The sequence below is a fragment of the Platichthys flesus genome, chromosome 18, assembly GCF_949316205.1.
Source record: "Platichthys flesus chromosome 18, fPlaFle2.1, whole genome shotgun sequence".
Lineage (NCBI taxonomy): Eukaryota > Metazoa > Chordata > Actinopteri > Pleuronectiformes > Pleuronectidae > Platichthys > Platichthys flesus.
The window spans coordinates 18,410,378-18,425,022 of NC_084962.1; the positions used below are offsets into that span (position 1 = coordinate 18,410,378).

Genomic DNA, 14,645 nt, shown 5'->3' on the forward strand with positions numbered 1-14,645 from the left:
TGTGTGTGTTTGTGTGTTTGTGTGTGTGTGTGTGTGTGAGCGCAGGAGGAACCTGCCGGGTGACCGACAGAAAGCCCTGGACATCATGCTGCCCCTGGTGGAGGACGAGGAGAAGGTCGCCTCGGACATCTACTGCCTGGTGGGACGCATCTACAAGGACACGTTCCTGGAGTCTCACTTCAGTGACACGCAGAGCAGGGACAACGGCACACTGTGGTGAGAGAGCTGTGTGTGTGTCTGTGTGTGTACTTGTATTTTGTTATGTTTGAGTATTAAACTTAAGAGAGTGAGAAAGGCAGCTTTGGAAATTGAGGGCTTTTGACAGGTCCTCAGTTTGTGACACCTATAAAGGGCTGCTTGAGTTTCAGGGTCGTGGTTAGAAATAGAATTGATTAGATTTATAACCAAAGTGACAGAAACACACCTGAATGGATTTGTTATCCTCTGGAATCATTCATTCACTGGAAGAAATAAATGTTGTTTTAATTCACTTCAATTAAATAAAACTTGTAAATAGGATTAAATAATTTATACTTAAAATCAATATAATCAGCAAAACCCAAGAAAGATAAAATCTGTCCGAGAAGGTTGTGATGTTCACTCTGCATCACATCGGTGAATGTGTGTGTGTTTGTGAGCCACATAGAAATAACACAACACACACAATTTGAAGATGTGTTTTCTAAAGACAGGATGCTCGACGAGTGTCTTTGTTCTGCCGCAGCTCATCGTGAGTTTTTCCGTGAATGGTTCTATGAATCAAGGACGTCAGCTGTAAAAAAACATTTTGTTTCTCGTGAGCACGTCAGAGCAAATTGAGGAGAACACGAGGATCCAGAGAACACACGTGAACAAGCAGGAGACCGACAGGATTAAAAGAGATGAAACAAGGCGGTTGATTGTGATGAGTAATGTTACCGAGAGGAAGTGATGCTGCACGAGCATGATTCAGAAGCAGTTAAATCACGGGTGTAACTTTTAACAGCCTTAATTACTTTATGCTCAAAGTAGAAGCCGTTCAATTTGTGTAATTGCTGAATGTTGGAGACGATGCTGACGTCAGATCAGTTCTTAGGCAATAAAGAAGGGGAACAACTTAACCTGGTAACATTATTTAAAAATGAGTGTTGGACTTGAATGGGAACACCCCCTACTGGCGACAGGCAATAAAAATAGAACATTTTATAATAATGTATAGTTCCCCTAAAAATATCTGATATTTTAAAATCAAGATCCAGGAATTATTATCTAAGAAATCAGAGAAAATGTTGAAAAATAGCAGAATGAACAATTTAAAATTAAAAAAATTCAGATTCATTTCCTGGATCTGACACCAAAATGTATAGATCTAAATTGATAGATGGATGGATAGATAGATAGATAGATAGATAGATAGATACATACATACATACATACATACACACACACATACATACATACATACATACATACATACATACATACATACATACATACATACATACATACACACACACATACATACATACACACATACATACATACATACATACATACACACACACATACATACATACATACACACACACACACACATACATACATACATACATACATACATACATACATATACATACATACATACATACACACATACATAGATAGATAGATAGATAGATAGATAGATAGATAGATAGATAGATAGATAGATAGATAGATAGATGTGTGTGTGTCGCCCCCCCCCCCCCCCCCCTAGGAGTATTTGGTTTTGATGTGAGTGCAGAGGGGCGAACAGCACCTGACGGAGGTCGACTTGACATTAACACCAGGCGGTCGATTGCCTCCTTCCTGGAAGTTGCTCTTTCAGATCTCATATCTTTGACGCCTGAACACGCTGCTTCGATAACCACGCTCCCATCTGCCTGTTGTTTCCAGCTCCCGGTCACATCTTGGCTGATTCCTCTAATAACATTCACGTCACTTTCCCTCAGTCGAACAGATTGGTCATTAAATAAATGACATGTCTTGTTTAGCGAGGGTGCTCACAGTTGTTGTTGTTGTTGTTTGCTGTTCCGTGGCCCCGACTCAATATGGCAGTGATTGTCTCTGGGTTTTTTGAGTTGATGTGTTTGGGGTGTGGGGGGGATTTGGAGGCAGGATATTTATTGGAGTAATTTTCTTCTTCTTATCACCTCAGGTTTAAAAAGGGCTTCGAGTCCGAGCCGACGCTTCACTCTGGGATCAACTACGCCGTCCTCCTCCTGGCGGCCGGGCACCAGTTCGACACGTCCTTCGAGCTCCGCAAGACGGGTGAGTGGACGCTGCAGTGGGTCTCATGTGTGTGTGTCTGTTCACCCTGAGTTACCACTAAGAGATCTGCCTCTGCCCTGTCCTCGCTCTGCAGCGGCAGCTCTTCACGGTGCGTCACGTCTGATCATGGAAAAGACTCGGCTCCTTTACAAGAGCAGAGCTGCTGTTTGACGCTTTGCATTAGTGCATGGAAATCAGAACAAAACCACAATCCACCCTTTAATACCCTCACTGGAGAAAGTGAGACGAGCCACTCAGATTCACAAAGCTGCAGAAATGCACAACCTCACGCTGCAGGTTCTACTGAGCTTTGCACGGCTTGACTTTACTCTGCGTGTCCGCTGAGAGTTCTGACTGGTTCAGGTCGTACGTGCATCACCACGGTTCCATTCATACTGAAACCTGGTTTCAGAGCGTGCACTTTGCAAAGTTTACGAAACCTATAAAACATATTTCCCTGTGATCCGCCCCTTTGTTCTGATCACAGCCAAACTTTAATGACTTGTTTTTCTCGCCCTTGTTTCATCGTTTCGCCAAGTTTTGTGGAAATCTATTTCGTAGTTTTTTGTGTTATCCTATCGACAAATAAAGGGACATGGTGAAAACAACGTGACCTACTTAGCCTTTGCTCCCAATCTTTGCTTTTTGCCCCGCGGCTCAGTGTAGCTCAGGAATGTGGGAAGCAGAGCAGCCGGTCCTGGGAATCCGCCTGCAGCTCCTTAATGTAGCCCCACCCTCGGTCCCTGTTGACCCTGCTCCCCCCCCCCCCCCCCCCCCCCCCACACACACACACACACACCTGACTCCACAAATGGTTGGTTCCTGCAGCCGCACACTCAGCAGGACATGTATCAGCAGCTCCCCTGCAGCAGAATCTGGGATTATCATAACAAGTATCTCTGAACTCTGGCTGAGCACAGTGACAGATTCTAAAAAAGGCTAAAGCGTGTTGTGGCACATCCATGCAGAGCTTTGCATGTTTTTCCTCCAATATCTCATCTGCTTCAAATCTCAGTTGGTGATGCTCCAAAGGGGAAACACAATAAAACGATCACAAGCTTGTATCTGTGGTTGTGTGTTGCAGGCGTGAAGCTGAGCAGCCTGCTGGGGAAGAAGGGCAGCCTGGACAAGCTGCAGAGCTACTGGGACGTGGGCTTCTTCCTGGGCGCCAGCATCCTGGCCTGCGACAACAACCGGGTCATCCAGGCCTCCGAGAAGCTCTTCAAACTCAAAGCTCCCATCTGGTGAGGACACGTGAGGAGCCGCTCTCGGGGAAAAACAAAGCCCATCCCACGTCCATCACCGACTGGGTCTGTGCCGCTGAGATGTGTCTGGTTCTCTCCTAGAACCACAGTCTGTCTGATATGCAAGAATCGAGTGGGAAAGTGCTTCTCTCCAACCAGTTTGACATTGAACTGGTGCAAAGGACAGTTAATGACGAGGCTCATACATTTACCTTCAGCTTTAACGACACCGACAAGATTTGCAAACACGAGAAAAAGTTATTAATGTGCATAAACTGAAGGATATCAAATAGAAGACCCAAGATCTCTGTTAATTTAACATCTCTACACGCTCATGGAATCCTTTCTAGCTTAATCATCTTTGTGACATCATTCCAGATGTCGAAATTCATCGCCGGAGGTTTAAAGAGACGGTTTCATATCTGCAGCTCTGTCCCTTCCCAGTGTGTTAAGTCCCTGCTGCTCTCTATTTGTGTTTGTGCTGTGAAAACCCCTTGAAGTTTTCATTAATGTCATAAAGACAAATGTTTTCCCAGCATGAAAACACAATCATGTAGCATCATTTGTGTTTATGATTCTCCCTCAGCCGAGTTATTCAGATTGTCTGGATTCTTCTGGGACACGTCAGTTTGGTTAAACACAGATGTGTGGTCCGAACACCCTGGGTTGTGTTTCTCTTTAACCCTCCTCGTGCCTGTGGCCGGTTTCAGGTACCTGCGCTCGCTGGTGGAGACCATCCTGATATATCAGCACTTCAAGAAGCCCGGTGTGGAGCAGCCGGCCCCCAAGCAGGAGCTGGTGGACTTCTGGATGGACTTCCTGGTGGAGGCGACCAAGAAGGATGTCTCCTCCGTCCGGTTTCCTGTAAGTGACGCGAGGAGAGGAACCTGAGGCCGAGCATTCCCCCGAGGAAACAGAAACGTAAATGACGACTTGTATTCTTCTGTGTCTCCAGGTGTTGATACTAGAGCCCACGAAAGTCTACCAGCCTTCCTATTTGTCCATCAACAAAGACGTGGAGGACAACACGGTGTCCATCTGGCACGTCGCCCCTGATGACAAGGTGGGTGACCTGCAGCCGAGCATCCTTATAGAATAAATAATAATAAAAACAAAAGATGGCTTCACATTTATCAGCAGAGGTTAAGTGATGGATGAGGATTCTCCTGTTTTTGCTCAGGATGTTGTTTTTGCATTTATTGATTATCTCCTCGTATTGTATCATATTTTTTTGCAGCGTATGAATCGTTTGCTCTCCAGTAACCGATCCTCCGACAGCATCATTTATTATCCTGCGCCACAACCACTCCAATAAAACCACTAATGTCTTTTTATTACTGTGAGGTCCCTCAACAAATTTGGGGAATCGTGCTTCTGCTGTGAGGCGACCATCAGTCACTCGAGTGTCTCGGTTTATCTTCCCCCCCCTGAAGCTGTGATGATCTCATTTGTTTTTTAATCTGTCCTCCTGCAGAACAAGGGGATTTACGAGTGGAACTTCAGCGCCACATCAGTCCGAGGTGTCAGGTCAGTGTCTCCTGTCTTCACGGACACACTCGGGTTACAGCTGAGTGGTGTCACAATAACCTCACACGTGTCTCCACCGGGGGAAGGCTTTGAATTTAGTGTTGCAGGGGGTGATATTGGGAATTCTTCATTTCTCTGCAAACCACAGAATCAGATGAATGTTCAAAATAGTTTTCTGGCCTCACAAAAGTGTCATAAACACCTCTACCTGAGATCAAACAAGTTAAAACCTCAATTTAATTGTTATTAGAGTTGCATTTAAAGTCTCATGCATCAGTCCCCGTGCATATGAAAGTAAACTTCAAAAGAGAAGAAGCAGAATTAGATATTAAAGTTTTTGCTAAATATCAAATTAAACCTAAAACAAACTTACTAAGTCCTTCTGTGCAAGAATATTATACATACGCACTTTAATTTGATTTAATTTGTCTATAATGAATGAACTATAGGCATCTGCCTTGAAAAAGAGATCATGCTCTAAACTAATGAAACCACCTGTTTGAATGTAGGAGTTTCTATTAAATCCAAAATCAAAAAAATAACAGATGCATATTCAATAAAAATGGCTTAAGATACTTGTGTGATGAGATTTAATGGATTATCCGTCCAGGAGCATCTGATCAGAGGATGTAAGTGTGTATAAGAGTCTGATCAGGGTCGGACATGGATTTGTATCAGCATCGAGAGACACACAATCTCAGGATGTGCAGATAAATAACACACAACAGAGTGAGCAGATCTGTGTGTTGCCATCACTTCACCTCACACAGCTCCCGACCGAGCCACAGTGCAGCCGGCCTCTCGCTCTGCGGCTGCTCGTCCTCGGCCCTCAGAGGAATCCAGTGACGGATCAGAGAGAGAGAGAGAGAGAGAGAGAAGGGCCGTGCACACACGTTGCTAGGGAACGACTCGTCCTCCTCTCAGCCTGCAGACAATCAGCGAGACACAATCGCTGCTCAACAACACGGCCGTACGGCACACAGCGCTCCGGTGGCTGGCTCGGCCTCGGCAGAACCGGGGCCGAGCGTTCGATCCCCGGTGGATAAAAGTTTCAATTTGGTCGTTGAGTCGAAGCTGTCAGTGTCATTAGGTGTAATTTTTAATATTTGTGTATGTTGCAGCTGAAACTCACAAAACGACAAAACTAAATATCCACAGGTTGTGTTGATGTTGCTTCTGTGTGTTAATCCATGGACTGAGCTTTGTGTTGTGATGGAGAGACAGACCGTCTTTTATCTGGTCCCAGACATTTGACGGATCTCGTCCCCCCGCGCTGTGATGAGGTCACCGATGGACTAACTGTGCGCTCTCTCTCTCTCTCTCTCTCTCTCTCTCTCTCTCTCTCTCTCTCTCTCTCCTCAGCATCAGCAAGTTCGACGAGCGCAGTGCCTTCCTGTACGTCCTGCACAATGCCGACGACTTCCAGATCTACTTCTGCACAGAGATGCACTGCAAGAGGTCGGTCCAGCTCCTCCACTGCTGGGAAATGTGTGTTAGGTTAGGGTTAGGGCAGCAAACCAGATCAAAACACCAGTAAACAGAAAATGTGAACACATGGAAATATAGAACACAGAAAATACACAGTGTTTTCCTCCGTTACTAACAATTAACTGATGATTACAATTCCGTCTTTACTAAAAAAAACTATATCAGTTATAGAGATTTTACAACTTTAAAACCCAAATTTGATTTATGCTCAATAAATAATGAGAAAAGTATTGTAGTGGGTCGTCCACTACCCAGAAGGACGTAGGTTCAATCCCCGGGGGGTTTTCCGTTTCCTTGAGCAAGACACCGAAGCTGAAATCTGCCCCTGACGCCTGATAGAACAAAAAGTTCAGCATATTCCGACGCTCTGTTCTCAGGTTCTCAGGTCCCCCCCCGCTCACGCCCCTTCTCTCACGTGTCCCTCGCTCGCCCCTCAGCGAAGCACCGACTCCTCCGACTTGTGACTTTCACATCGGAGGCTCCCGGGCACTTCCTGTTCCATTACCCCCGAGTGTGAGAGTCAGTGAGTCACGCCTGCTGGTGTTGTGATGCTGCTCTCTCCTTTTCATACAGGGGAACGGGGAGTGACAGTAGTGGTGGTAGTGGTGGTGGTGGGGGGGGGGGGGGGTGCTTACAAAGTGGAAGGGATCAAGTCTAATAGTGCGTATGCATGATTGGCATGTGCACACGTGTCCCGGCGAACACCTGCAGGCATGTTGTGTGTTGTGTAGAATCAAGGCGACTGATTCACAGCTTGAGTGCGGTGGGAGTGGTAAAGGTCAATAACTGTGTGTGTGTGTTTGTTTGTCTGTCTGTGTGTGTGTGTGGGAGGTGTGCATGTAAACACCCTCTAACCCCTTCTGGATCACTACACAAGCTTGTAAACAAAGCCACCCAATCACAATATGGACTCAGTGGATCTGAGACAACACATGTCAATTGTCCACAAACGTACACATGTCAAGCCGTGGCCGCCCACCTGAGCATGGGGGGGGGGGGGGGGGGGGGTATTTCTAAATTTAGACATGCAGGCGGTAGAGTTTTAGATTCTTGATTGATTGTTGCTTCAGGTTTCTGCAGGAACACGTTTAACACAATTTAACACAAACTGTCAATGTCAAATACATCATAATAATTACAGATTTCACTATATTCTTAAATGTTAGCATCACCGTGTCAGATTCTCTTTTTGTATTTGTACCAAACCAGAAACCTGCTGCTATTGTTCAGTCTTCAATCTTCACAACGAACGCGACAACCTGACAAACGAGCTTGAAGCTGAAGTTTAACTCTTTAAATGCCGAAGCTGTCGATGTCTAAACACTCTGCAGGTTCCCGGTGTAACTTTAATCTCCTGGGATTCTCACAGTGTTTCCTGAGCGGGACACTAACCGGGCTTTTCTCCATCAGGTTCTGTGACCTGGTCAACAGCATCACTGAGGAGACGTGGAAAGGTCCGGAGGAGGGAGACTGTGACAACGACGCCTTAGAGGTGAGAAGCCTGGATCCACTCCCTTTGTTCACGTTGAATAAAGTCTCGACAAAAGATCGTGTTGCAGCCTCGGAGCTGAGTTTCTTTGTCTCTGTGAATTAACGTCAAACTGTCAAAGATTTACTGACTAAAGCGATAATCTCAGATTCTGTTGAGGAACAGGAAGTGAAACATTAGTGCTGTGAACAAATCACCTGGCATTTTAACCATCTGTATCCCAAAGCAAAGTTTGGGGGATTTTCATTCTTCAAAATACTTTTAATCTGAATTCTAATTTGAATTCATCCCTGTCCCTGCATTGCTTTGTTACATCCTGTTGTGTGTCTGTGGTTTATTTTCTCCACTCTCCTAATATGTCACAGGAAATCTGGATTCTGACGGAAGAAAATCAATTAACTAATTGAAATCAATTAATTTCAACAATTAATTTTGCACTAGCCAGGTTTTTCTTTCTTGCCAAACACTTGAATATTTTTAATTCTTCCATCAAAAGACCAAACTTGACTCTACTTTTGGATTTTCCTTTTCTAATCCGGTGTGTTTTATTATTCATAAGTGGCTGAATTTAGCTCGAGTGCTCTGACACCTGCTGCTGCTGCTGCTGCTGCTCTCACCTGCACTCACCCCCCCGCTGGAGCCTCGGGAGGAGGAAATCTAATTACCCAAAACACAGCCGCGCCCTGTTTGGCTTGGCTCGGCTCGGATCAGATGTCTAACAGGTTCCTCTCGCTGGTGTTTGATTTATCATCGGCCTGAATCCACCGTCGGTTCATCCACGGGCCGACGCTGCCGCTCGGGAACACGGCCTGTCCTCACACCAGGGTTCATGTCCACATCCATCACGCGTGTCTGAAAAGAACATTAACTGAGCCCAGGGTACCAATGTAACAGGTTTAGAGTAATCTGATTACAAAGGTTTCACAACGCTAATCAGAGAAAACAGGAGGGATATGTGCACAGACTGGATTTTCTGTTCTGTGCTGGTGTTTCCTCTTTTGTCCAAAACAAACAAAAGTAATTCAATAAAGCACAGAGTGTTAAATAGAAGAGATTAAGCAGGTTAACTGGGTCCAGATCAGTTTAACAGGTTTAAACAAAGACACAATCATGCAGCTATTTCTTTTCTTCCAACACCAACATCACAACTTTCTGTTTTGTAGGATGAAGAAAAGCATGTGAATTAATTTCTGTTATTCACACTAATAGAAAAGCAAACGTGTCCTGATCCATGAAGTCATTTTTCATTATTTGTAGTACTAACATTATTGTTTGAATCACAGATGTTTATATGAAAACAACATATTACATCTAACATGTGTCACAAATCACAGTTGCCTTTGTGTTGTGTTTGTGTCCACAGTACGACTACGAGTACGATGAGCACGGAGAGAGGGTGGTTCTGGGTAAAGGCACGTTCGGCGTGGTGTACGCCGGCCGAGACCTCAGCAACCAGGTCCGACTGGCCATCAAAGAAATCCCAGAGAAAGACAGCAGGTGAGGAAGAAAGACAACACAGGGTTTTATTACTACTCTCTGTGTCCGTCCACCCCCCCCCCCCTCGTCCCTCCACCCACTGGTCTCAGGCTCCGTCACAGACCCGATGAGTCCGCCCGCCACACGTCGCTGCACTAATCACATCAGCGAGGCGGCGGGGCGCTCAGCGGAGAAGAATGTGGAGAATTTGGGTAAATAATTCACCAGTGGATTCGGAGCTGGAGGGGGGAGAGAGGGGGGGAGATGGAGGAGAGACGGAGGAGAGACGGAGGGTGTGATTCAAGCAGAGAGATCCATGTGAAGAGTTCCCTGCTGCTGGGAACAGATATCGAGATCCAGTGTTTTGACACTTCACTCCTCTGGTCGTGGCTCTGGACACGTTATTTATATATGGAGTCATATGTAAATAAATATAGGTTTTCCTTATCTGCATCTGTGAAGTGAATATCTTTCAGCTTTAAGACAAAATGAGACGTTTAAAGACATCACTCTGAGTTTAGGGAGCTGTTGATCTACAGATATAGACGTATATATACCATAATAATTGCTGAAATAGTCAAAGTAATAATTGGTAGATGAAGTGATAATGAAAATAATCAGGAGTTGCTGCCTAGACCAAAGTTTTGGTTTAGTTTGGTTATTTTAAGTTTCAGTTTAGTAATAATCACCTTATGTAATGTGTAGATAAACATAATGCTAGTAGTCGTTAATTTTAATTTGCAGTATTTTTGATGTGTGTATTTGTATATTCAAAATTAAAGTCTTTATAGATCTTCCAGTAAAATTGGGGCCCCTCATGTTTTTCAAATGAATCGTTTGAGTAAAGATGTTTAGAGATCGAGTCATTGTAGAAGTTCTCTGTTCTTAACCGAGCTTCTTCTACGTAGATTATCTGTTCACGTGTCATCCCTCTCTTCTGTAACACAGGTACTCTCAGCCGCTCCACGAGGAGATCGCTCTCCACAAACACTTGAAGCACAAGAACATCGTGCAGTACCTCGGCTCCCTCAGTGAGAACGGCTTCATCAAGATCTTCATGGAGCAGGTTCCCGGAGGTGAGACCACTGCTCACGCTCTTTAAAACCAAAGCTAATAAAACAACAACCAGGAGACAAACACATGTTTTAACACACAACTCACCAAAGTGCGTAGATTTGTTATTATAACAGGTTTATATTATACATTACAAGCACAGATAATCACATTGAATCTGCTTTTCTGGAACAACCTCCTGTAGATTTGAGTTTGTCCTGGTTGTGTCAGCACAGCAGCAGAGACTTTGAACGTTGGACCAACCAGCCCCGTGCTGCTGATCTCAGGTCAGAGCGGGCGTTATTAATTGTTCTTTTTGCCCGGTTGTTGTGCAGGGAGTCTGTCGGCGCTGCTCAGGTCCAAGTGGGGCCCTCTGAAAAACAACGAGTCCACCATCGGCTTCTACACGCGGCAGATCCTCGAGGGGCTCAAGTACCTGCACGACAACCAGATCGCACACAGAGACATCAAGGTAACACACTCACCGTGTTGTGCAGTTAACGATCCGACTGAGGATTCTTTAATTACCTTCGTGGCCTCGTTGCCTTATTGCAGGATAATTATCAGAAAGGATATTGTTCAGAGAATTGAGGGAAAGGATCATTTAGACTTAGATTTTAATATCATTGCTTTATATTCCTGCCAGGCTGCATTCAGAGGCCTCTTCAATTAACACTGATTACACGGCAGTGAACCGACTTCGTGATAAGCACTCGTGTGTCAGGTGGGAGGTTCCACTGCTGCAGAGAGGATTTGCTTTTCAAGAAAACAGAAAATCTTTCACGAGCTGCGGAAACTTCATCGATAGAAATCCCAGAGAAAAGGATGTCAGTTCAAATCTCAAAAAACTGTGATTTGAAACTGAAAAATAGGATAAAATATAAAATAATGAACAGCTCATTTATGTATTTTCATTTCCGTCTTTGAACAATACTGAAAGTAGCTGCGTGTCCAGTGAAAGAGGTTTTCTCCCTGTTATTGTTTACTGACCTTCCTGCATCATCCTTCACCAAAAAACAAGTAAAAATCAAACAATCAAAGTGTTTTTAGAGCAGAATTCTCTTTTAGCCGCTTTTTCTTTGCTGGAAGAAATAGTTTTTAGTTTTTGTCCCTTAATTTAAAACCCGAAACCTGGATTAAAAGAATAAATGAAATATAAGAAAAGGGTCAGACAGGTTTTATTTATCTCAGCGTCTGAGTGCTTTACCTGAGAGCCGATCTCCTGCCGGTTATATCATGTCCCACACAGACAAACACCGATAACGCCTCCATCACAGAGAATCATTAACTGCAGTACTTCCTCAAGCGTCCGCCCCATTTAACAGCACGCTCGTATAAACACAACCAGCAGCAGCTCACTGGTAATCACCTTGTTTTGGTTGAGACCATCGTCTTCCTCCCGTCGTCTTGTTCTCACTGTCTTGTCTTTTCAATCTGCAGGGGGACAACGTGCTCATCAACACCTACAGCGGCGTGCTGAAGATTTCCGATTTCGGCACGTCCAAGAGGCTGGCGGGGATCAACCCCTGCACGGAGACGTTCACAGGTACCCGCTGACCCGCTGACCCACTGACCCACTGACCCACACTCTGAATCACTGAGAGTAGCTCACTGTTGCAGTTCAGACACGTCGGCCAATAGCGGGCCAGTTTGACCTCTGGGGGTAGTAACCCATCTGACAGCCGATTGGTGCAGAGAGGGACTCACCCAGCGATGGTGGAGCTCTTACAGGAAACTGGGCGACCCCCCTTATAGCCCGGGCCTTGCTATTAATGTGTCCCCGTCTGTTTTTAGCTCCGAGTGCGAGTTTCTAAAAGCAGCTCACACGCAGGCAGCCGGTTATTATTAGAACAAAAGACTCCTTTCAAAAAGGTTGGACTGAGATTATATGAAAAGCTCCGAGAGGCTCTTTGCTCAAACACACGACACAGAAGCTCCGGTGAAGCTCTTGTGACTCGACTGGTTTGAAAGAACTGTGTCGTCACCTCAGGACTGGAGGAAACTGGTAATGAGTCCTAATGGAAGCTTCTCTCTGTCACTCCTGACGCCACTAATATGCAACCGGAATCTTTAACTGAGTAAAATGCATTGAAGTGGTTCAACACACTGGTTTTGCACCTGCAGACAAACTCACAAACTTTTGCAGAACTTACTTTTAAGGTTATGTTAAATATTTAACTTTTTGTGATGTTTACTGTCTATCTAAGTGTTTTGTTGTGATGTTTTTGTTTGTGTGCGTGTTGTCTTTCAGGCACACTCCAGTACATGGCTCCTGAAATCATAGACAAGGGTCCTCGGGGGTACGGGAAACCAGCGGACATCTGGTCTCTCGGCTGCACCATCATAGAAATGGCGACTGGGAAACCACCTTTCTACGAACTGGGAGAACCGCAGGCCGCCATGTTCAAGGTGAGAGACGCCAGGTGGTTGCGGATTCCCATCATCCCCCTCCCGATACCAGTAGAATTTGTATTTGTATCACACTTTGGATGGAAAAGCAAAGTGCGACACACCAGTGGAACATCCTTCTCAGCCACGTGTGACCCAGTAACTGTACATTTAAAGGGTCTGAGAGGTTTCTGCTGTCGAAGCTCTGAGTCATGGAACTTTCCAAACACTGTGGTTTAATTACACGGATGTGAATTCAAACAAGCACACGTGTGTTTCTGTACGTTGTTAAACCCTGAGACAACTGGGATCAAGTGTCACAGGATTCGGGTCATCTGTCATTGTGTTGCACTGTGGAGACTTTTCCCGTCTGGATGTTTTCTTCACTCGTCCACGTGGAATTTCTCCAGGGAGGGGCGTCTCCCTGCTAATCTTAAGTCAACACTCCTGGTTCAGCCGCCGCAGGAATTTCTCATTGTCGTGAGAGACTCGCACTTTGACATTGTGTGTGTGTGTGGGGGGGGGGGGGGGGGGCCCCGATCGAACGCCGGGCCTGAGGCGAGGCCTCGTGGTTCTCTGGGTACACACTCTCCTCACACTAACGTTAGCTCGCTGCAGGTAGTCAGATCATTTTCCTCGAGGGCTCAAGTTCTCAGAAAAAAGTGTTTTTTTTATCTGATCTGAAGTCTGAGCCGTCCTCCCTCTGCAGGTGGGCATGTTCAAGATCCATCCAGAGATCCCAGAGTCCATGTCGCTGGAGGCCAAGGCCTTCATCCTGCGCTGCTTCGAGCCCGACCCCGACCACCGGGCCACCGCCAACGACCTGCTCACCGACGAGTTCCTCACCGTCACCAGCCGCAAGAAGAAGGGCAAGGGCAGCTTCACAGGTGGAGAACAGCATGTGGATGATTCCTGGCATTCGCCTTGTCAATATTTAAATTAGCTCAGTGTGACTTTAACAAGATGATGTCACAGACTGTAAATAAAGATGGAGGATCCCAAAAGTGAAGCCAAAGCATCTCTATCGCCCACTGGTGGCTGGCTGCAGTATAGGCCATAAACCCAGCCTCCTCCGTGTTAACAGACGGGACATGATATAAACAAAAGTACACATTCAATATTTATGATTTTTATCTGTTATCTGATGCCACGAGAATGTGGTAAAACGTCTTGATTGACAGGTGAAACTGATTTGTGATTGGTCATGTGCGTTTATTACACAATAATTTTAAATAACACAATAACTACAACCATATTGGATCCAGTCACAATGACACTAAGGAGGAATTAGACATCCAATAGGACTTTAATTATATATTTAAAAGTTCAAAATGTATTATGGAGGTTATTGTCCTTATATGGACCCAAGCTTTAATATGAACCTCCTGCTCCTGTTGGAGAATCGCTCCATCAGAACAGTCTCCTGCAGCAGAGACGCTCTCATGTCCTCTGGCATCAACACACAAGATCCAACACAAACCTTGTGTCTCACCTCATACTCGGAAATGTTTTTCTTTCTGCCTGTTGTCTCCTTTGATGAAACACTGACACACATTTCATGTTTCTCCCCCCCCCCCCCCCCCCCCCACAGCTCTGTCTCCGGGGTCAGGTGAGTTATTTCACTTACGGCCTCACACATATTTACCACCAGAGGGATTTCTCTTCTAGAAACAGGACGTCAGTTCCAGGAA

The 14,645-nt window shown here is 45.3% G+C and overlaps 1 protein-coding gene across 1 annotated transcript in view; it reads left to right on the forward strand.

Annotated features, from left to right (window-relative positions):
- The window catches only part of map3k5 (mitogen-activated protein kinase kinase kinase 5), a 43,957-nt gene that overhangs the window by 22,957 nt on the left and 6,355 nt on the right, over positions 1-14,645 (forward strand). The window contains exons 7-21 of the mRNA XM_062410821.1: positions 46-216; positions 2,177-2,289; positions 3,374-3,533; positions 4,244-4,397; positions 4,489-4,596; positions 5,008-5,060; positions 6,423-6,518; positions 7,959-8,040; positions 9,401-9,534; positions 10,462-10,589; positions 10,902-11,038; positions 12,007-12,112; positions 12,818-12,975; positions 13,664-13,841; positions 14,546-14,563. Coding sequence (XP_062266805.1) covers positions 46-216; positions 2,177-2,289; positions 3,374-3,533; positions 4,244-4,397; positions 4,489-4,596; positions 5,008-5,060; positions 6,423-6,518; positions 7,959-8,040; positions 9,401-9,534; positions 10,462-10,589; positions 10,902-11,038; positions 12,007-12,112; positions 12,818-12,975; positions 13,664-13,841; positions 14,546-14,563 — 1,796 coding nt within the window. The remainder of the gene's footprint in view (positions 1-45; positions 217-2,176; positions 2,290-3,373; positions 3,534-4,243; positions 4,398-4,488; positions 4,597-5,007; positions 5,061-6,422; positions 6,519-7,958; positions 8,041-9,400; positions 9,535-10,461; positions 10,590-10,901; positions 11,039-12,006; positions 12,113-12,817; positions 12,976-13,663; positions 13,842-14,545; positions 14,564-14,645) is intronic.